General features: G+C 42.0%; 1 protein-coding gene across 7 annotated transcripts in view; it reads right to left on the reverse strand.

Moving 5' to 3' along the window:
* Nucleotides 1-12,047: 12,047 nt before the first annotated feature.
* Nucleotides 12,048-23,996, reverse strand: part of acaca (acetyl-CoA carboxylase alpha) — a 34,613-nt gene continuing 22,664 nt past the window's right edge. For 6 of the 7 annotated variants that reach the window (XM_053440939.1, XM_053440937.1, XM_053440938.1 and 3 more), the window contains 15 exons: nt 23,717-23,986; nt 23,095-23,192; nt 22,780-22,900; nt 22,551-22,661; nt 20,138-20,281; nt 19,903-20,023; nt 18,942-19,038; nt 18,252-18,348; nt 18,031-18,166; nt 17,570-17,747; nt 17,372-17,484; nt 16,653-16,807; nt 15,861-16,031; nt 13,897-14,033; nt 12,048-13,782 (listed from right to left, as the gene is read on the reverse strand). In XM_053440939.1, coding sequence (XP_053296914.1) covers nt 13,653-13,782; nt 13,897-14,033; nt 15,861-16,031; nt 16,653-16,807; nt 17,372-17,484; nt 17,570-17,747; nt 18,031-18,166; nt 18,252-18,348; nt 18,942-19,038; nt 19,903-20,023; nt 20,138-20,281; nt 22,551-22,661; nt 22,780-22,900; nt 23,095-23,192; nt 23,717-23,986 — 2,079 coding nt within the window. In that variant the 3' untranslated portion in view covers nt 12,048-13,652. Of the gene's footprint in view, nt 13,783-13,896; nt 14,034-15,860; nt 16,032-16,414; nt 16,559-16,652; nt 16,808-17,371; nt 17,485-17,569; nt 17,748-18,030; nt 18,167-18,251; nt 18,349-18,941; nt 19,039-19,902; nt 20,024-20,137; nt 20,282-22,550; nt 22,662-22,779; nt 22,901-23,094; nt 23,193-23,716; nt 23,987-23,996 lie in introns of those variants that run through there. The other variant, XR_008341877.1, reaches the window with a different exon arrangement.

A 23,996-nucleotide genomic window follows, 5' to 3' on the forward strand; every position in this document is an offset into this window, starting at 1 on the left:
AAGTTATTAGAGGCTTAAGTGTTTTTTCCCCCCAAACAAAAAAGGATCAGCATCATTTTTTAACAACACGCCCAAAGTGTCACAAACACACACAAACCAAATCTTAACCTAACGTTAACCTAATTCTAAGCTGAATCTTAAAAAACCCTTCATGTTAACCCTAAACAGCTCTGGGGGACAACCCAAATGTCCTAAGAACAGTGTTTTTTACACTGAGGGACACACACACACAAACTTTACTTAATCAAGAGGACTTCATGATCAGCTCCTTTGCTTATGAACTGATCATTTAGATGTTTTAATGAACTAAAGAGCAAACGCTGGTTGTATTTCGGTTGTGAGGTTCGAGCTTTAGTGTCATCTTTGGTTTAGGCTCAAAAGAGTGATACAGACATTACACTGGTCTCCAGGAAACAGTGACAGGCAGTTCTTTCTTGATAAATCCAGAAAACACTATAACTCTCAGACTTTACATTCAAGGCTCCTCTGGCCGTATAAAGTGCATCACAAGTGACAAAGTCAGAGCTATATGCTGCAACCCTAAGTCGTTCCTGTTGGTACAGACAGTTGAACATCTTGAAAAAAGAATATGTGTTCACTGCAGAGGTTTTTAGGTTTTCTTTCTGCTGCTGCCTCAACACACCTGCAGCTTCTCCCTGTGATGTTAGTGACAGTGCTGGCTGATCTACATGAGACATTCAATGCACAAAACATGCTGTGTGGTTTTGTGGGTGCATGCTTATACAAAGGGGCTTCATCTTGTACATTTTTCTGGGTATTTTCCAGATAAATTAGAAAGCAGCCCTGCAGGTACGTGTGGATCTGGAAATACTAAAGCTGGTCTGAAAATACCACTCGAGTCATGGGTCGAGACCTCTCTGTTAGCAGAGGAGAGATGGGTGGTGACAGAGTGAATATTTTAGAGTCAGGGAGAGGTGAGGAGCATGAAGGAGGACGGGACCAACATCGAATATCGAGCTGTCGTGCAGTGACGGAGCGCACCAGTGGAGCGGTTTTGGGGGGGGGGAGGGGCAGGAGAGAAAGGGAGGCAAACATGGGTGTGTTAGTAACTCATCATTTATGTTTCTGGTGGAATTTTAGAGTCTAAAAAATACAAATATGGTGAAATGGTGGTGAGGAAGTCGGAAAAGCTCGCGGAACTATTCTGGCTGAATAAACAAGATACTTGTACTTGCCCTTGTTGAACGCCAAACACACAACGGAAGTGAATTAAAAAAGGTTTAAGCCGAATAATTCTCTATTTAAAAGACAACATAAGAAAAAACAGGCCCAACAGCAAGTAGTTTCATTTTAAACACCCTCTGTCCATAAAGCAGCTGAACATTGTATTTTAAAGCAAACATTCAAAGTGAAGTATAATATTCTAATTGTTGGGCACTATTTACATTTGGTGTGTTAATGAGTATTTATGGCAGAGGGACAGCGTAGGTGGGAGAGCGTAAAATAAAGCATGTTGATGGTAATCAAGGAAGACGTGACTCAGTGCAACAATGTACCTCAGTGATGTGTTTTGAATTAGTTTAGATAAAATGGAGACATCTAGTATACAGGAACTGAGGTTAATATTAGATAGTTGATTTATTCTTGGTTTTGGGCTTTTCAGAGGCTATTTTGGACCAAACCAATGTGCCCTGCTTGCATGTTAACGTTTACTTTGTAGTCAAGCCTCCTCTATAGATACCATTATTTGAACAAAATGATCGCAAATTATTAGTTAAACCCGTAAAAAGCTGTGGATCATATCTCTGATCTTATTGGTTGCAAAAGCTTCTTCATAACTTCACCATATGACAGTTTTATGACTTCCTAGTTACGTCATTCCTATTTATGAGATCATACATTTAACTGTATTTTCAACCTATACAAGCTTTAGACCATGTCTGTACATGCGATGCATTTATAATGCCTGGTGTCTTTTTTGTTTTCTTCATGAAATCACATGATAGGAAATTATTTTTTCTGTTTAGTAGAAGCTCAAGATTGTCGCTCCTATTTGCAGCAATATCTCTGAAATGTGATTTTTCTGAGCGCATTTTTTTAACCTCGATCAATCAGCTCAAGTTTAGTAAAAATCCATCCGTGCTATTTCGTTCACCCATTCACCTGTACAGGGACAAACGAGAAACACACATGGTAAAATACTTGTAGAAAATAAAGTAACTATGGTCAGAAAGATGTCAAATGAATCATATACTTTGAAACCAGACATTTTAATTGTTTACAAATGTAAAAGATGACCTGGTATCAGGAAGAAAACAACACAGGTGACTGAATATCCATTATTGGCTCGAATACCAGCTTACAAAAAAAAAGTCTAAACTTGAATGCAAAACAAGCATCTCGAGTAACCATAAAGGAAATGACACAGTCTTTGATATATAACAATTTCTTTAACTCAGTCATCAGAACTGTATAATACCTTAATTTCTGACAGTAATTTCCCCATTCAGTTTTTTTTTTTTGGTCTCTTTAAAAACCCATTAACCACTGAGGTGTGTTAATGACTCTCAGGCTGCGTCTTGAGCCTTGTTCAGCTGCACATGAAGCATCTTCTCTGGGACCCTGAGCTCATCAACAACCCTCTCATTGTCCTCACTGGGGCAGGCTGGAGCTTCACCTTGTAAGTGTGCAAGAAAAGCACGTTTAGCATTTTTGAGCCGCTCCTATTCCCATCAATTAAAAATGTTAAAGTCATAAAAATACATACACTATTTTCCCTTTATCTGCTACTAAGACCTTAAACTCATTGTCATGGGAATATTACAGTGGTTATTAAATATGTTACACACAACATAGACTTTGTGAATCTAAATAATGTTGAGAGAAGCAGAATTAAAAGTGCAGCTTCAATAAGGAATATGTCTAGAAATACAAACATGTATTCATTGTTTTAAACCTTGTCCAATTCGGTGAATTAAAGCCTCTGAAGCGTCATTCTTGAATGTTCTCTTCTCTGTTAAGCAGCTTAATCCTTGTTTATCTGAACAAAACGCCTTGATTAAGAGAGAGATCTGCAAGTCAAACAGGAGGCCACGGCTAATCAATTTGAATCTATACCTGCTAGCGATCATGGCAACTGTTAGATAAACCACCTGCAATAAATGGTATTTGTCTTCAGAGGCGATTTGCATCACATTCACCACAAAATGTATTGAACTGCTTCCAAAAGTAAAATGTTGATAGTATAAATCTTTACCGAGCATTATGCCTTTTGGTGACTTGTGTTCAGGGAATGCACATTTTTAGCCTGTTTTATGTATGTTCATGTTTAACACACACACACCAACTCACACACACACACACACACACACACACACACACACACACACACTGAATACATATTTGTATTTTTACTGGACAACATTTTATAATAATACATCTTTTTGTTAGAGATGGAAATTCTCTTTAACTCCTCATCCAATGCTTCACCTAATAATCTAGATCTAGTTTGGACTGAGATTTGGCGTTTGGACATTTGGCGGCTGCCGTCTCCTTTTTGTCCTCGTGCACAGTCTGGCCCAATTCGCTAATTTCCCCTCTTTCTTCACTTTTTCGCTGGAGGCTCGCTATAGTCCACTTTTTGCATGAAAATCATTCACACATACAATTTTATAATCAATGCCCACAGTAATAGGATTCCTCTGGCCATGGGCAATTAATACAACACCCCCCCCCCCCCCCCCCCTCCGCCTCGCTTTTTTTCTCTCTCTCTCCCCTCGCGCTGATCTCAAAGCCACGAGACATTGGTTTCTCCTCATTTACATATTTATTGCATTGGACTCAAATCTGGCGAGTGATTGATGTGGAGCCTGCCTCCTGAATTTTTAGCGGCCCATTATTATGAAAGAGGAGGAGGAGGGGGCTGCGGCATGTCAGTGTACTTTTGATTAAAGTTGAAGAGGACGGAATCATACGAGTTCCCCACCTCCTCTCTTCTCCTGCACTGCTTCTTCTGTAAAAGGCCAAGTGCACAGAAGATTTCAGCTTGTTATAGATATTGACAAGTCACTCCCTCATGGAGAAGATGTGCACGTCGAGTATATAATGATCATACTAACCTATTTTGTGTTATTTAGTATCTGCACGTACTGTACCTCGGCAACACTTGTTGTTTTGATAATATGGACATGTCGGACAGTTACAGTCCACAGAGGACATTAAAACATCCAAGCTAATACGTTTTGGTTTTAACACTAAAATTATGTCTGTGCACATGAGGGTTGTAGGTCCGCGTCAGTAATAATCCCCAATTCATGTCAAATCACTCCTGAAAACATGTATCATGTGACCATTCCAGCCCGTGTAAACAGGAAGCGTCTGTTAAGTCACTCTGCAGTGGTCTGTTTAGTCACAGAAATGACTACAAATGAGAAACAATAAAGGTGAAAGGAAGAGCAGGGATTTCTTTTCTTGGACAAAAATCTCATCGCGACACTACATATTAGCAAGGTTTTGCTTCCACCGCTAACGGTAGAGGTGTAACAGTAAGAAGCAATCAGGAAGCGAATGCAGATGACTACAACATCGTTATCAAATGTCACATATCCATACTACTATGCACTACCTGGAGATTTCAAGGTTAAACGGGGCCAACAGCATTTCCAAGACTTATCCATCTTAGGCCCTCGTAATTGTGGGATTAGCTTGGATGGCAGGTGTAAACATAGCAGTCGGAATGCATTTTTAAGACTGACATGTAGTGGTGTAGATGAAGCCTTACCATTGATGAGATGTCAGAACCAAAAAGGTGTGTTTTGCATGTTCAGGGGTGGATCAAGGGGTGGAGCAGGGGGCACCGGCCCCAGCTGATATCTGATCGGCCCCCGAGGTCCCCCTGTACTGTCGGTGGTCTTGACTATCAATCCTGACAATACCAAAATTTGTAGAGAATATTTATTTTCTGAACTTTTTTTATAGGTACTCAATCTGCATGAACGAGGAACGATTTTGAAAATATATCCAATGATGTGTGGTTTTGCTCTCTATGGCCCCCAATAGAGAAAAGACATATATCTGCCACTGTGCATGTTGGTTTTCGGGTCTATTTCTGTTTGCCATGTAAAGCACTCTGATGTATTGTCAGGAAGTGATTTGTCCCAAATATAAATTGTTGATCTCTGACTGAATACATTTGTACAGATTTGAGTGACTACCTAATTTAGATTTTTCTTTCAGGCTCCAGCTACTCAGCCAAGCCTCATTCTGGATGACGGATGTGTCTTCTAATAATCCTAAACATTTTCCACATTGAATTCCCTCAAATCACATCATATGTGATCATTATAGTTGTCACATCCCCGAGATTAGTGTCTTACTTCTGATCCTCTTGCGTTTCCTGCGCCCTCATTGTCTCCCTTCTTGTATTAGTGTCAGTGTTTCTCTCATTATTTAGCCAGTTCATCTTGTAACTTTGTGTACAGCGTGCCAGCATTAATCAGTCTTAACCCTACATGTGTTACATGAGTATTTCTTATTTTTTCGGCCGACTTTATACCTGTGCACCGAACATCCTGCAGTAAAGGGTGTTTCTTGAGCCAGCTCCAGCCTCTGCCTTTGGGTTCTACCTCTAGCCAGTGTGATACTAAAACACATGACACACAGAAGGTAGATGCTTCCTGCAACTAAATTTTCCGTCTTAAATGTTAGACACTAATGCTGTTCGATGCCACGATGCCTTGTTGTGGAGCGCAGTGATTTCCCCGGTTGGTTGCCTTCGTCCTTCAGAGCCAGAGGACACTGCTGGTCACAGATCCAGCCATTCCACAGGCCCCATGAGAAGCAGTAAACCAACAGTTCCACAGGGACCTGGCTTTAAACGCTCCACTGCTATGCAATGTAATGCATGAATTTTAATGTGGCGCACCTCGGAAAACGGGCCTCTGCTGGTCTGATGTTTGCATTCAGCTCAAATCTTTTGGTCAGCAACTCAGTGCAAACTACAACCGAGAATTAGAATGTGGCGCAGGAATACGCAGCAGACTGCAGGCTCTTCAGCGCAGCTACCAATCAATCAATCATTATGCCCACCACTCACTTGATATGCATGCATTTTATAATTTGACACAGAATGGGTTGCAATATAGAAAATTATGAATATAGCTCAACTAGCTGCAGAGTGCGACACCCTTATTCTCAAAAGAGGAGGCGCTGACCACACAGGAAGACACATGATTCAAAAGGAGTCCCACATATGACATTAATATCAAGTTTAACTTTGTGTCTTCTAGTCCTCAGGTTTATACCCAGGCCAAAACATCTTCGGCTGACCGTACACAGTGTTTACAGTAAGACTAGTTTAATATGAGACGAACAGTTCCCGCAACACAAACAGTGACTTTTTGAAGGTGTTTAAGGTGCGGATTACATTTTGGCTGTAGTCTCTATTAAGAGCTATCTGAACATGAATGCAGATGAATTAAAAATCTGATAGTAGATGCATTTCTGTCAAACTAGAAAAAGGAAACTGGAACGAACTGGTCAGTCTGGAAATCCTGTTTTCGCCTACAGACACTGCATCGCATACAGAATCTGTTTATAAAGTTTAATATTTAGAAGGCATGCTTATATTAATTCAGCATTGTAGTGAGCAGTCATTTGCTGATTAGCACCAAATGGAGCTCAGGCAGGACTGTAAAAGATTTTGCAGGCATTTGGTCATTAGACCCTAATTGTGAAAGATAGAAGGTGTGGGGAGCAAAGCTGTGTGGCTTTCATTTGCTGGAGACCATGATCGTCTCTCAAGTTTCACAATTACACTCATCCAATGTTTTTGAGATGGTTTAAAACAAAAGAAATCTCAATCTTTCACTAAATGAAAAATCAAGGGATCTGTAGCATCCCAGACCAGACAAGACTCGAATGCAGATGACAGGACGGGGATGGATCCAACAGTCGTTAATAGGAATTAAAGGTATGAAGAACCGCTCAGGGGTCTGAGAAGCAGCGTCCAAAACATAAAGGGAAAAAGCGAGCTGGAAAATAACTTCAACAGCATCAATATGAAGAAAAGAACAGGAAAATGCAAGAACGCTGATTAACTGACAGAGAAAATGAGCCCTGTCCACACGTACACGAATATCCCTTCATTCAAAATGTCTGCAGTCGTGGGGACATGGCCTTTATACCCAAGTTAACAACACACTGCTGGTGAAACTAATAAAGGCGTGATGAGTAATCAACAGACAGAGACACAGACAGGAAGCAAAGCAGGGGAGACACAAAAGTAAAAGTTTCAAAATAAATAGGATTCCTCTTCTGGGGAGCATGAATGTAGGCACGTATTATCATGGAAATCAATTTCAATAGTTGCTGGCACATATTTCAGTCTGGACCAAAGAGGTGGATCAACAGATTCACCTTTCCATCCTTCGAGCCGTCATCATCACAATACAATTAGAATCAGTTTTATTTGCCATGTATGAGTACGCATACTAGGAATTTGACTCCGGTTTAGTTGCGCTCAGTGTATTTACACAAATAGACATACAATTAACAACAGACTACCATAAATAGCAAAATAGGCGGGACCACTAGGTGCAATTGATTTAAACTCTACAAGACAGTAGAACAACAGGAAACAAAATGTGCAACTTGGGCGGACAAGAAACATTTAACTACTGATATAATATAACATCTATTATATCATTAGGATCCATACCTTTCATGTTATTTATAAAGCATGTGAATCTGAAATCTGAAGAGATACAGCAGCTTCCTGCCGGCTCATCCTCATCCCCTCTTCCAGCTTTACTTATGGACCTCCTCTCATAATTTCCATACCAGTCAATGACCTACAGTAATAATTGTGATGTATGACTCGTGCATGTGACACCTTTGGTTGCTGACCTTTCCCCACAATCCCAACAATGAGCAACCTTCACCACCATAGGCCCCACCCCTCCCATTCCTCCGTCCTCCCTCTCTCTACCCTCTCGTTCCTCGCGTCTTGGCGGCGGCGGGCTCCACGTACGTGGCTCGCCACACTCCAGTGGCTCCATGAATGTTAATGTCGGACCAAGGGGGGGGGGGGAGGGAATGTGAGGAAAGGCTGCTTGGTACGTGGAGCAGATTCACCTGCTCTGCAATGCTCATGATTACAAGGAGCTTTGCATTCTGGCTAAGCTACGTTTCTACTGTCTGAGACGAATTTAGAGTCAAGTGCATGAGCAGCAGCGGCATCAGGGACAAATAGCGATTGTGCACTGAGGCTTCGGCATGATCTTGATTTATACTTGAAGATGCGTCGACTTGCACACCGTGTTTCCTGAAGTCGTGATTCAAATATTTTGTAGGCGAGGAGCTCGTAACCTCTGGTGCTTCCCTCGTCTTCTGGCAGCAGACGCTCCTTGTGCTTGTGAATCAGCCTTACTCGCTTCCATCTCATGCTCAGTTAGCCCTCAGCCTGTGTTTACCAATCGAGAACGCGTTATGTGGCGATGATGATGGGATGCTGTAATCTCTGACCCTCCTGTGGCACGTTCAAGATGCAGATCGGAGAGGGAGCCTCTCGTGCGGCCGGCTGACAGGCCTCCTCCGTGCCCCTGGAGAGATTCACTGCCTGGCTATAACTCTGCAGGGAAGGCCTCCTTGGATTGAAGATACAATACATCATTTACTTTCATTCTTTTGATCTATTGATGGAAATTGCCTTTCAGAAGTTGGGTTTGAGCTTGATAATTTAGGGCTATCGAGCATTATAAATCATGAAAGCCTGACCTGCATAGGGAAATCTCACTTTAAAGAATTGCCACCATAAAACTATATGCAAACAAAGCCAATGGTATGAATGCAGTGTTTTAATTCAGCTTAAATCCACCTAGTCTGGGACCCGATGGAATCTAAGATAAACTCTGTGGCAGAAATAGCTCTGGGCTTTAAATGAAATGTTTAAACAGCTTTTATAACCATCTAAACAAGGAAATTAAGCCTTTATTTGTTACTGGAACCAACTGCCTGATGGTTTTAGGAATACCCCATTGCAGCTATTAAATCCAGATTGAAAACGTTCTTATTACACAACAAGTGCTGTAAACTAAAGTATTTTACAAAATCTAAGGTCATATCATGACTGCATTTTATCTTTTTTTATATCTTACACATTTCTATATGTTTTATTTGTATGACTCACTCCTGCAACTCCTACAAAGGTATTGAAAATCAAAGAATCGATAACATGGAACTCCATCAATGTTATCTGCCTTCTTACACGAAGCAAACGTGGCACCGATATGTAGGAGAAACAAGGAGACACCTTAGAATTAGATCAAAGAACATAAAAGTGCAATCTGCCTGATCCTAAATCAGCTGTTATTGGATACTTTGGATATCTAAATCAGATTCATCATTCTGTGGCACTGACCAACTGTTGTAGAGTTAATATAGACCAAAACAATGTATATTACAATTTAGTATCAAAGTAGCACTTCACTTTACAACCTATGGAAAAACCACTTAAGTTTACCTGATATATTTAAGAATATACTTTACACTATGCAAACTAATGTGCAACTTTAATATATTGCTCCCATTTAATAGTAGAAGACTACTAACATTTAATTTACATCATAATGATAACTATTAAAATGTTAACTGGATCACAAGGATATTTTTTACAAAATCAGACATTGAAACAGCTGTTAATAGGCTGATAATCTAAGTATGGAAATGAATAGTACTTTTTCTAAATCATAGATCGGTTTTCTGTGGATTGAAAATCTTTTGGAGGCAGCTCTCAGGCCAGAAAGTGGTGTAATGAAATTGTCTTGAGTTAATACAGGAGACGCAGGTTCATGACCCAGAGGTGATCGGTATCCTTCACAGACAGGGCACCACAGCCCACCAACATTTTCAGAACTAATAATGACACTGTTTGAAAAGTGTCTGACTGCGACTGCGCAGCCAGACACAATTTACAATACGGCTGAAACGTGAAGAGGGAAGGCAGACGGAGCGGGGAAGAGATGAGCTCTTCAGAATCTTCAGCCTGGAGAAGAGGAGGAGGAGGAGGAGGAGGACAGCTGGGGCCTGGCACTCCCTCTGTGCCGCTCCGCTCTTTGTCACGGCCAAAAGACTCTTGTTTTCAGGCAGTAATCAGACAGCCCTGGGGCTCTGTAAAGACCCTGTTCGCTTTTCATCTCAACTGTTGCACACAGCCCGCTAATTGGAATCCTGCAACTGGGTCACGGGCATTGTCTCTCAAGTGCTGTCAAGTCACCGAGATGCATGAATGTGGAATTACGGCCTCCTCCGGATGCATGATTGAGTCTTCCCCCCCCCCACCTCCCGCGCCATCTTAATGCCTCTATTTCAATCTCATCACAGAACCGATGTTGTCCTTTTTCTTTCAGTTCTGACTGAGGCCGGCCATCACTGGGATTTGGCAGTAGTATGTCCATAAAAATATATATATACGCAGCATCAGCTTGATTAAAGCCAAAAATATATATATATTTTTTTGTAAATGCACATCGTAAGCTGGAGAAAGGACAGGAAGAAGTTTCTTGCACACCTCCACTAGGGCTGCCACCATCACCTGCAGGCAGTGGTCACCCACTTTGAAGGAGTCTCAAAGGTCAGAAACTAAAAAGGAATATACATATCTGTGTGTGTAGACAGTACAGCAATCCATTACTGATATATCGAGCATCTTTCGGTTTTTATGTCTCCATGCAGGTAGCCAGAGGAATTCTGTTTTCGGGTTGTTCGTACCTCTGTACGTCCAATCTCTCCACATGTCCATCCATCCCATCCTTTAGAATGCTATATTTCAAATGGACCTTGGGGTTTTTTCTTAAAATATTTGGTACAAATATCCACTCGGAGTCAAGAATTAACTGATTGGATTTCAGTGGTCAAAGGTCACACAGACCTCGTGAGTCTGGAGACTGAAACTGCACTGGGTGGTGGAGGCATACAACCTCACTGTGGTAATTCTAAATATTACTTCATCTTTCAACTCAAACGTCCAAAATAAAACCAATGAATGAATTAAATGTTCACTACATGTAACCTTCCCTGAACTACTTTGACAGTTGATCATTGAACATTATATCTCAATGTCACTTTTCACAATCTGCTCATGGCTTTTCTATTATTGACTTGTTAAGGAAAGGGAAGTACTGCATCTTACAGTGTCATCCAATGTTAATATTTCAAGGGAACTCCAGCTGAACCAAATTACTCATACTCAATTATAAGTTTCCTAAATGTGCCGGAAAAACACGCTATCCATCAATTTTCCTGGATCCATCACCTCCATCCAGACCTGCAATACAATGCAAAGGGTTCTTTCCTGACCCACACCAACGTGCCTCCATCAAGTTCCACTAAACCAAACCTCCCTCTCCACTTCAGTGGTTGACAACCGACCTGACTTCTGCAGTTCGCCACTGATTAAAAGAATTAGCCGGCCTAGCATGCCACCAGAAATGAGCAAAAGCCTCTGGGAGACCGCAGAGACCAAGCAAGGCACATTTCCAATTATACCACCAAATGACTCATTTTCTTATTGGGCCTCGTATAATTGTGGTGGGTATTGGGTGCTTGCAACTCAATTTGTCTTACATATTTGTTGGTAGGGCGGTAATAGAGTTGACAGAGCCGAGGGGATGATATGAATGAACGAGACAAAATAAAAAAATAAAAAAGGATGAGATAGATCCCTCAATATTTGTTTGATCCTCTTCATCCTCCTTAAGACGGTTGAAGTTTAAAAGCCAGGAGAGAAAACGGCACTTTAATCGTCTGAGGATTGAGGAAATCGGAAGTCTATCGTTTTGGAGTAATCAGGAAACGTCTCCCCAGAGTAATAGACTTTGCTCCGACTGCTTAAATTAATGAGGTTTCCCAGTGACGTGATTATCAGTCCTGAGGATCATCAATACATGAACAAAATAAATGACAAATTAAATTACTGCATATTCTTGGAAACTAGAATTTTGTTAAATCCGATTAAGTTTGTTATTTTTTCAGGGAATAAAAAAAATGAATTTCTAAGTTACAAGTTTCGAAACAAATACAATTCAGACTAAGTTGGATAAGCTTTATTAAAGTTTTAGACACATATAGAGCTTGTCACTGTAAATTCTTCTCCATTCTTGTATACAAACAGCCAGTTACTTATAAAGCAACTGGATTATATGTCAACATAGAGGCACATTAGAGGGACAGCATCGACCATGAAGCATTTCACATTGCCAACATCGCTTTCTCTCATCATAACATCTGACACAGTGGATTGAATTCAACATGACGGTATCATTCTGCTTGTTAAGTATACTCTATTGTTAAAGAAGAAATAAAAGAAAAAAAGAGAAAACACTTATTATTCACTTTCCACGATTTAGACCCGTCTTCCAGCTCAAGTTGAGAATATGAGATTCAAGTTTTGTTTTCCAAAAGAAAAAGATATTAAGAAAATATGTCATATAAACAAAAGGTACAAACATTAAATAGAAGAGTTATTGTGGATTATAGTAAAATTAGACAACATTTCAGACTTACAGTTGAGGTCCGCTTATTCAAAAAAGGTTTTAGTCGAAACCGAAAAAGTGATCGGTATTAGGAATGACAAAATAAGTTGCAGAAAAAAGAAATAACCTAAAAGGTGAAAAAGATTAAAACAAGCATGCTATTATCCACACTGTGTAGTACCATAAACCAATCCCATTTAAACTATATGCCACTCAGTGTATCACATTTTGCATCAATTGTCATGTATGCATGTGTGTGTGTGTGTGTGTGCGTGTGCGTGTGTGCACCCGTAGTCTACGCTAGAAGTTTATTTCTGGCTTTCAGTGTAAGGGAACAGTCCTCAGTAAAGTGCACGTACAGCAGCATGTGTGTACTGTGTGAGGGAGAACAGAAGGGACAGCTGTGTGTTTTGTTGCGAGGCGAGCGGCCCGTCGCTCACTGCGGGGTAACTGTGAAACAGTCAGGGACTGAAAAGGGACCCTGCCCCTGCTCCCTGCGGTGCTCTCCTGTCCAAATCTGCTGCAGTGTTCCCTGTCTTTGTTCATTAACTAAGTGCTCCCTACGGTGGAGTTTAAAACCCCCTTTTTTCTCTCCCTGCCAATGCCCCCTGGGTAATGTGTTGTCATTGTTGAGCTGGTCATCAAAACACTTGCGAATCTTAACAAGCATATGTCACAAACCAAGATGCGTTTATAATATGACAACGTTCTCTATATATTGTTGTGCTCGCTCCTGTTCAAAAGGAGGGAGGCCACTGATTATCATGGAAGCATAGACATCCATTAGAGCCGACTTTGTAAACTCGTGTTATATTAGTCTCTAGATATTTTTTTTTAACTCACTTTTAATTGCACTTAAAATATAAAATACATGGATTCATCTAAACACCACCATACGCGCAAGACAATCTAAAAAAATTTAACCGATGATGTCAGTCATCTTTTGTTTAGTGAGAACAATCTCCAACGCTTCATTAGTGACCTGGCAGCAGCGAAGGCCATCCCGTCAGCTCCTCCAGCCACAGGGTTGAGTGCAGGCCTCAGTCAGGAGCAGCAGCGGCCGAGCCAGGCTCTTTTCTTTTTTTTTCTGCTTGGCCATGGTCGTGGCCCCGAGCCGTGAATCAGACAGGCGAGAGAACGGAGGAGAGGCCAGGCTCTCGACTAGGAGGAGGGAGATGACGTCTCCATGGTGGACAGGATCCGCACCACCTCTGCTCTCTGCGTGGGGGAGATGTGCTGGGTCATGTGCACGATGGAATCCATGGCGACCTCTGGGTTGGCTTGAACAAGGCTGAAAGCAAAGAGGAGAAACAACCTTAAAATCCTGCGATGTCTCGCACGTGTGAAGAAGGGTGCAAACCAGTTGCGCGGTGAAACTCATAACCAGGTTGATAAGAATCCTCACCTGCGAATCTGTTTGAGGATGTGATCGCGGCGGATGTACTTGATGTTCTCGTCGATGACAGACCTGGCCCCCTCCTCTTCGGCCAAATGCCTCTCCAGCCATCCCACCACCTCTTCGTTGTCATCCCACAGATAGGCCTAAACAATGCAGGGAGAAATATCAAAGGAGGGAAGATGAATCAATAAAGCAGAGAAATCAAACATTTTCTATGCTTTGAATGTCACAAAATTAGAAACCTACATAAATACAGTACGAACAGTATAGGAAGACAAACATATTACGAATCAATGAATAAATAACAACAACAAAAGAGCTGGAAAGGCACAAATAGATGGGGACCCTGATGTTTTGTTGACTGGACCTGACGGTAAAAAATTTGCATTCATGAGAGCCGGCATCTCTGATTCCAAACAAAGCCAGGCTGGAGGGCTTAGCAAAGATTTGGGGGTGGAGGGGTTTAATGGGCTCTTGCCTTTTTTATGAGCAGTCCTGCTTGAGGTCCACGAGAACATCTAATGCCGTTATTAATCATTTTTAATCTGTTTGCTTTTAATTAAGAAACAGTGTGTTGCTCTCCTATCTGCACGTGCCAGGGCTGTGATTAATTGTGGCTTAAGACAGCCACTCCTGATTGGGGATATTATATCAGCTAACAAGAAGGCCACGTCTTAGGAGATCTCCGAGGCCGGGGCCGGCTCGTGTCGCCCCCCTCCCCCCCACGGCTCGTTCTCTGAGCCCGAGACTGGGCCAGAGGGAACCGCAGTATTTATGGATCTCTGAGGGATGTTTACTTTCATTAACGACAATCATTTAAAAGGAATGATGACTACTTTTTATTTTAACTGGCACACCTTGTGGGAAAACTGATCGGAGTTCAGGGATAAAAATAAATAAAAACACCTCTGTAATTATTCCTCCGGGCAAACAAGGTGTTTACTTGAATGAAGCTACAAACATTCCTGAAAACAAGCCTCAGATTTGAGTGAGGAATGAGCCGTTTAACCCGAGACTAAGAGAAAACGCACTTCGCGTCACAGTTGCTCATTAGAAAAGACTTGATATAATGATGACTTTGGATACGAGCAGATACACTGTATGAAGTCTAAAAAAAAACTGTGGCAGTGAAGAAACCTGATAAAAAAGGTTTAATACACAACCAACAGTGGGCTTTCTTGTCATTCAGTCTCTGTTTTTTATAATGTTAGAAGTTTGGTGTAATTTTAGGTTGATTTGAATTGGAATTTTTGAACTGTGCTAGCTGAAACTAAATTGAAATAACTGACTTCTGTTTGTCGTTGAGTTTAACAAAGCTCCTCTAAGAGGTAGAGCTTCAAATTCAAGGAGGTGATGTTTTCACCCCTGTCTGTTTGTCTGTAAAAAAGATTATATAAAAACTGTTAGAGGGATTACCGTGAGTTTCGTGGCATGATGTGGAAAGGGTGAAGAAAGAACCCAATGAATTTTTGTGCGGATCTAAATGAAGGGGTGGATCTGGGAATATTTTTAATTTCCACTTTCTTTAACATCGTTAGATTTGGCGTTTTCACCATTTCCGTTGGTTTCTCAGAGAATAATTCATGGATCTTGATTTATATTTTAAATTTTTTGGGTAAAACAGATGTATTTAGGGAACCGATTTATCAGTGTGTGTGAAATGAGATGCAGATCCAAATAAAACCTGGATCTAGTAAATTCAAATGTGGTTTTAACAAGGGAACAGTTGGGACTTGGCAAAGGTATGCATTCTAATGAGTGCCATTAAAGTTTTTATACACATAATGGATGAGTAAATTTGAGAAAAGATGAATCAATTAAATAACCTTGAATCATACAGTGACTACACAAAATTACAGGTTAATGTCAAAATCATAAGCTTCCAATTCAATGAGATATTAATTATGGTTTTCTACAGCTTCCACTCAAGAGTCTGTAGAGCAAGCATGATGGTGTGTCGGGGGTTTTACCTTGACGGCCCCCTCGGCCTCCACAAACCAGCGGCGCAGCATGGCCTGGATCTGGCCGTCTGTCAGCTCGCTGTTGGCGGCCTGGATCTTCCTCTTCACCGTGTCCTCTAGCAGCAGACGCCGCAGACGCCAGTAGAAGAACTGACGGGACGTTTGCCACTCCAGGATATCCTGAGAAGTGCAGAAGAAGAGCGGTTCATGTTATTGAGAGCAACAATCACCCACGTTTTAAACATTATTCGATGTCTGTATACGAATGAATACTTCATTATTTTGAACACATATGTCTCTGCTGATAAAATGAAGGTGAACATACAGATCAGTTCAGTTATTGAGTCTTTAGAGAGTCCACATTAAAAAAAGAGATCTCCCTGACTGGCATCCATCCGTGAAACACCCTTCTGGTCATGTGAGCAAAGCGAGAGTGTGTGTGTGTGTGTGTGTGTGTGTGTGTGTGTGTGTGTGTGTGTGTGTGTACGTGTGTGTGTGTGTGTACGTGTGTGTTTGTATGTGAAGGATGGGACTGGGAAGGCACAGAATGAGCTGGGACCTGCCTGGGGGCTGCTCTGCGGTTGCTAAGGTGATGGACCAGGGTCATCAGAAGATAATTATGAGGACGAGTCTCAGCAGCTCGGGGAGACCAAACATTATTCACTGGGCAGGTGCGGCAGCAGCTAGACTGATACTTCCCCTGTGGGCTTTTCCGTTTATACACATACAGCACATTTATACTGGAGAAATACATGCACTAAAGATAGCATTTAAAAAAAAAAAAAAAAAAGGAGCTCTCACCGTGATGACGCCTTTCTCTTGCATGCGACCTGGGGTGTCATGGAGGTCTGCAAACTGCACAGCCACCTGGTGGTAGATGGGCAGCAGGAACTCTTCCCGCTCCTTCAGCTGGCTCTCCAGCTCTTTACGATCAGGGGGGCTCAGCTCTGGGGTTCCTGTTTCAAAATAAATCCACGATTTAAATCATCAAATTCAAACATTTGCCTGACTATGTACACGAGGAACCTTGTGGAACATCGCGTCCTCGGCTTGACCAGTTTCTACACGCAGCTGTGAATTAACTCCTGCTAACAGAAAACCCCTGGTTGCTGTCACTGAGGACTGATTTGTGTCAATTTCTATCTGTAAGCTCTCAAACTCCCCCATCTTCATTCCAACAGTTTGCCCAAAGCATCAAGCCCCCCCCCACACACACAACGCAGCATTGGACCAAAGTTCCTCTGCGCGCCCCTCCAGTGAAATCAATAGCCTGCTCAGGAGTGACAGGAGGGCCGGTGATTGATCCGAGTGAGCAGTGATTGACACATCTCCCGGGGGAACTGCATCGAAGATGATACAATCAACAGCAAATAAAGGACACGAGTGAAAGCACACATGCTCCCACCTGATATATGGTTCCTTCCAAAACAGAATGGCAGCGAGAGGGACTACAACTGAGAACATGGCCGAGTGAGGGGGGTCAAAGAAGACCTTTTTAGTTAGATCTCAACAGGACTCACCCAGTCGTTCTGCCAAACTCAAGTAGACCGGATCGACTCTTCTCATGGTCTTTACCAAGTCCTTCCTCCTGAACTTGATCTCCACTGTTCCTTCAGGCTCCAACACTCCACCGCTGAACCATGAAGAAGGATTTCATTGAGCCATAGGTGCTGTGATAAAGATGTTTCTTATTCGTACCTTCTTTTCATCCAACTCACCGGCTGTCCTTGTCGGCGTACATCTCCATGTGACGGGGGTTGATGGTGGGATCTATCACCACCCAGGAGCCTCCCCTCAGCTCAGCCTGCGGTGGAATATAAACCAGTACCGGCTGCCTGTATTCCCTCAGCCCGTCCACAATGTAGGCACCGAACTTCAACACCTGGTCGTACATATCTAAGGAGGAACATTTTCTAATGAGACACAGCATTACATTACATGTCATTTAGCTGATGCTTTTGTCCAAAGCGACTTACATTTTTAGTACACTCAACATTTATGAGGGGCCACTTAGGGGTTCAGTATCTTGCCAATGACACTTAGGCATGCAGATGGGTAAGAGTGGGGTTTGAACCGGCAACCTTCATGTTGGAGAACGCCCGCTCTACACCCTTGGCCACACCGCCCCAAGCAAAGAGACAAACCCAAGAACTACTCATTATTAAGGAAGGGGAGGTACCTTTCATTCCTCCAGAAAAGCCCCTCCAGTTGGCAAACACCATGAGAGGTAGGCCTTCCCGGTTCAGGTCCTTAATGGCCTGAGCAGTTTTGAAAGCAGAATCTGGGAACCACACCTGTCCTGCTTGTTGGATGATCTGAATACACAAGTCAGAAACATCATCATTATCAACCCTCGGGTACCGGTTCAGTCTTGAGTGTATGTATCGAGGGAGCCCTCACCTTCGCATCTGAGTCCAGATTGGCTGGATCAGCTGGGATCGACAGCTCCACTGACCTGGTTTCCACAGCAACCACTCCGGTGGGTATCCCACCCAGTCTGAGGAGAGAGGACTTTCAGAACTAACGTCTATAAAGTACCTTCACTACATTTTTTTAAATGGCAGGAGAACTACCTCTGCCAAGAAGGTAACCTTGTCATCTTGGTTGATCCAGGAATTATTTTCCATTTTCTATTACATTGCGAAATAATGTGTTTTTCAATAATTTCCCTGTTTTACCAAGAAATTATTATACTCTAGCCATTCTAGTTTGTCTTTGCATATATCAGATTTCCACAAAAGTTGGTAGAAGGATGGGACGTAGAGAAATGGACGGGCCAAGAGAAAAAAAAACAAAATTTTTTTTCACAGAATAGGAAAAAGGGGCAAATTATTTATCACTTTAGTCATCATTGCAATGTGTGATTTATTTAACTTTTTCATTGACTTTCCAGGATAAAGTGGATGGATTTTGTATTTAGTAAGCTTAAATATATTAGTTTGTTCAATTTGGTGCAGGTCCAAACAATTACTGGATCTAGCAGATTTAATGGAGTTTCATTAGGGGGTTATTAGCAGAGGTATGCACTCTATAGTGTCGTTCTAGTTATCTATGGTAAAGAGATGTAATCCTCGTTTAGAGTTTTTTTACCTGGCTCTGCCGACCACAACACTCTGAGCCCACGGCTGCATAATCTCCATGAAGGAGCCATTGTCAAAGAAGCCACTCTGCCACGAACCCTTTGGAGCTTTACACAGAGAGTTGAATGAAACAGGGAAGAAAGTCAAGTTAGTTACTGCCATTTGGAATGAATCAACCTTCAAAAGATGTTATCACTTTCCCTACTTAAAAAAAAATCCCTGTTTCTATTCCTCATGCAGTCGGCGGCTGTGTATTTCCGAATCTGTAATCTTGGCAGCTACCATGATGGATGACTGTATAAAGAAGCTTGCTCAGCTCTTTTACTGCCTGTACACCCTCAGAAACATGCCCAGCCTGGGAGGTTACCATTCAATTAAACCTCGCCACTCATCACTACAGGAGACGTCGACTGGCCTCCCACACGGTCTACCGGTCTCTTTCCTGTCGTTAGCTGTAATTACACTGGAACCTGCCCAGTCCTGACCTGCAGTGTAAAACACACTGCATCCATTTCGGTTCTACCTTCAGCAGCATAATGATTGGCTTCACTGTTTCTCTATTAGTTTATCAACTGCTTCACTCTAGTTACAAACTATTTCAAAAGTTAATCCTGAAATTTGATGAAATGGTAAATTTTTGTATTTATCTTAAATTGCACACCAAAAAATCAGGACAACTGATGACAAACCTTTATTGTAGAGTAAATTACAATGTATGAAACATTGTCATAGTTACATCCAAAATACTATATGAGTCTATTTCATTTATAATTCAGCTTTTTGAGTACAGTACGGTTTGCATGTTTTATAAACAGATCTTATTTAATTATGTGTAAAATGTTAGGGAATATGTGCTTTCAAATGTTGTATATTTTCACCCAAGAATCTTAAGTGCAAAGAGATTCTATTTATATTAATATGAACACAGAAAAAAAGACTTCAGTGACTGATGAACAGATAAGACCACTTACTCTGGCTGGGACGTCCTGCCAACATCCAGCGAGGGTCATACGGAGTTTTGGTGGGAACAAACTCTATTGGCCGATCTATGGGATCCTTGGCACTGAGGATGGGCACTGGACTGGATGAACACTGAAGAAAGATTTGTAATTTTAAGTTCTGCAAAAAACGGGTAACCCTACACATTGTGAGACTCGTATGAATTGAGGAGTCAGCATCTTATTCAAAACAACTGCTAAAAATTACCTTGGGCATGTAGGTGAGCCATTCCAGAATATTGAAGACTCCTTCAAAGTCATCACAAACCGTAGAGTGGGTCACACCATTGTTGTGCATGATCTGAATTCCGCCGAGCTGGTTGTTCGACGTGTACACTTCTCTGCCCAGCACCTGGAGGAAGAAGAAGAAGGTAATTGATCTGTTTTAATGTTGCGCTTTTCTAGTCTCGATGACCACTCACAGCACTTTACAGTACAGTTTTGCCATTCAACCTTCAGACAATGAATCTATGTGCAGCACTTTCTCTATCACACATCACTCACACACCCGGCACAGCTGTCTGGGGGCAATTTAGAGTTCAGTGTCTTGCCTAAGGACACCGGCGATCGAACCATCAACCCTTTGGTTAGTGGAAAACCCAGGCTATCCCACAGCTGCGGAATAGGTGTGGATTTTACATTGGACAACAAAATGATCAAGGCATAAACCATGGTGAAAAACAAGGCTTTCATGTTAACTATCCACTTAGTGACATACAGGAGTAAACAATTGCAGTGTTGCTCTTGGAACTGGCGTGGAAATCTGGAGCAGCGGTTTTCTGCCCAGTTAAATTATGTAAAGATTTGGCCATTTAAAGCTTCCTCTCTCTTGTCTCAGATGGCACCATCAGTCAATCTACCGAATGTGTTGCGCAGCCTTGGCAGACAACAGGAGGAGTCGTCACTAAGTTTCTCATTTGGGGAGCTGCTGATCAACGAGCTCGCGCACAGTCGCAGACATGTCACGGAACAGCTGGGGCCCTGAATTACAAGGCATGGCCCCACTCCATTGTCAATGCAGGTGATCAGCTGTCAGAAAACTCTCCCTCACAGCTGAGCCTAGAGAAGGTGCAGAGCGGTGCCAACCCAAAGCTATAAAAATCTTTCTCTGCCCGGCCTATTTTCATAAGCCGCTTAGAACAGGTGGCACAGTCCTGACTTGCTTCCATAAAAATCAGGGAAAAGCTCAAACCCTACCCTCGACTCTCACCTTTTCAGCCATCATTTACTTTCTTTATTACCGTTAATGGTTATGTATCTGGCTACAAATCTAGGGCGCTCTCCTAAAGCTGTCAGTAAAGCCTGCGGGCCTGAGAAACATTGCAATCACCTTGACATACACAAAACCCCGGCGCCTCTGGCCGTCGCCGGCTTCATTAAGATTCTACAGCAGGGAGGAGAGGATGGGATATAGGAGGAGGGACGGAGGGAGACGACTGGGAGGAAAGCAGAGGCCAACTGGATGTAACAGCTCACTGGGGTATTTACGCTAGTAGTTACTATCCAGTCCCCATGAAAATATGTGAGCTTTTCAGCTGATAATGAAATGATGATCTCACGGTTGCAGCCTCTTGCTCTCCATTAAGTTTCAGTTAATAGCCAAGAAACCACATGAGCAGGAAAAACGACCCTTCTTGCCTTTGTCGCTTGTGAGATCTGTACCATTTTAAAACAAACACATGATGCACTGTACTGCAATGCATTGCCTACACAATGTAGACACTTTTCAGTAATCATGACTACGAGTCTAATGCACAAATACAGCTCCACAGTGGGTGCCCTATAAAAACAATTGCTATACCAGCAAATAGATATGCCATTATTGGGCCATTTACATGATTTGTCATGTTGCAACCCGTTATCTAATTTAAAATGGAGTCATCCTAATGCACTGACAAGGACAGAGAACGAAAAAGCAAGATGAAAGCAGGGAGTGAAGCGTAAAGACACACACACAAACACACACACGCACGCACGCACGCACACACAAATCAGCTGCATTCAGAAAACAATTTGCCTCAGCAAAACTTCATTTTGATTAAAAACAAATGATATGGGTGTCCTGCATTGTAGCCTCTGGCATGTCACTCTATTTCTATGCAAATACAACTTCATGGTTCGCTTTCAATTATTTCACTATATGAGTGGCAGGCGGGCCTGTCACTGGGATCGGGAACGAGAACTTGCAGAGCAAGGCAGGAGGAGGCCTGGTCGCAGAGTTGGAAAAAGCTACAAAAACATAGCACCATTTCCAGTTTTATTTATTTCTTTAATATAAAATTAATTTATGAAAACACAGTTAATTCTACCCTGTTTTTGATTGTAAAAAAACTGATAATTATGACCAACCAAAGAGCTCTTTTCCAGATATATTATCCCTTCGTCTCATATCAGCTGAAAAATGTAAAAGCTAGCTGATGAATATGAAATGTATAGTAAATTCCTCATTAAAATGCAGATGCATCAACTGTGCAAATTCAGAAACAATTTATCTGGTGCTCTTTCAGTGTTATAGGAAACTGTGCAGGCAAACTAGAGGATTGTGTATTCAACCTTATAACACTCTTTGTATTGAACCGAAAAATACATTTATATTAGAAAATCTTTGTGGATGATTTTACCTTGTTGAGAGCTCCGGCTCCAGTAAGAATAATATGAGAGTTGTCCACTTGGATGGTTCGCTGTCCAAGCCTGACCAGATAGGCCCCAATTCCAATGGCTCGACATGTGACCTATAGGACGATAATATATGTCTCCAAGTCATCTCATGGAAACAGGGATCAGGGATAACGAGGAGACTTCATGTGTGCGTGTGTTTTCTGTACACAACTGAGTCCACTTCAGTCTTACCAGGTTCATGGTAATGATCTCATCATAAGCCAAAGAGGATTCTCCAGCTATCATCCCAGACCCTCTCAGGTTCTCCACACCCAGTCCTTCATCCTTTCCAATGATGTCAGTGATCTTGTACCTGTTGGACAACACTTGAGCTGCAATCACTCTGAGCCAGACGTGACCTTCCACCAGCTTTCCGCCTGCAGTTACCTCTATCACATTCTCATGGACTTAAATCTGGGAAGTCACGCTCACTTGACTGATATTACAGCAGCTGGAAGATTAATTTCCTCACGTACAAAGTTTTCATATGTTATTATTATGACCTACCTGGATTCTCCCTCATCCTCCACATGTTCACAGTGCACAGAGTTCAGGGCTGAGACCTTCTTGTAATCCTGAGGTGTGAGGTAGAGATACTTGAAACCCTGCAGGGGAAAAAAGAATGCCTGCTTATTATGAAAGACAAAGATACAGGGGCAGAAAACAATAAGTCTTATAAGGAAGAAAAGAAAGGAAAAAGGGACAGAAAAGGAAAAATAAGAGCGGAAAAAGAGGGAAAGGTAAAAGATGCATACAGAAAAAAAGACACAAACAATTAAAAAATGCACAAAAGAGCAACCAGGTGGATGTATGAAGTTAGACATTCAAAAAAGTAAAAGTATTAATTTGTCGATAAGTTTTAAGGACATTTGAGATACAAGAACCTTAATGTCATTGCGCAAAAAAACCGAAATGACGAAAAGTGTCATCCTAAAATCAAAATTGTACCCGCTAACAAGATTTACAGAGGGAATATAAAAAAATATATGTAATATTAATATAAAAAACAAAACAAAAAAAGAATATCATGCATAAATACAAGCAGAGGTCTAAAATGCTTTGACATTTTGAAATATTCTAGAGAAGCCTTCAACTGCAGTGTTCTGTGATTGAGACGAAGATGGCTGACCTTATACGGGTCTGCTGGATCTTGCCACGCCACATGGAACATGTGTCTTATTTCCTCTGCCAGCCCGATGCGGGCGCCGCTGTTGGCCGCGATGTAGATTCGAGGGATTCCGCTCTCTCTGGCCATTTCGGAGGCTCGCAGGAACAGAATGTCCTCCTGGGGCCCGAATGAGCCGATCTTGTGTGTGATGTCATTGCTAATAACGATGATCTCACGTCCCGCTGGATACTCTGGAGTTCGCAGGGTCATCCGCCAAGCCACCATACCAATCTAGATAGAC

The sequence above is a fragment of the Pleuronectes platessa genome, chromosome 15 (genome assembly GCF_947347685.1).
Source record: "Pleuronectes platessa chromosome 15, fPlePla1.1, whole genome shotgun sequence".
Classification (NCBI taxonomy): domain Eukaryota; kingdom Metazoa; phylum Chordata; class Actinopteri; order Pleuronectiformes; family Pleuronectidae; genus Pleuronectes; species Pleuronectes platessa.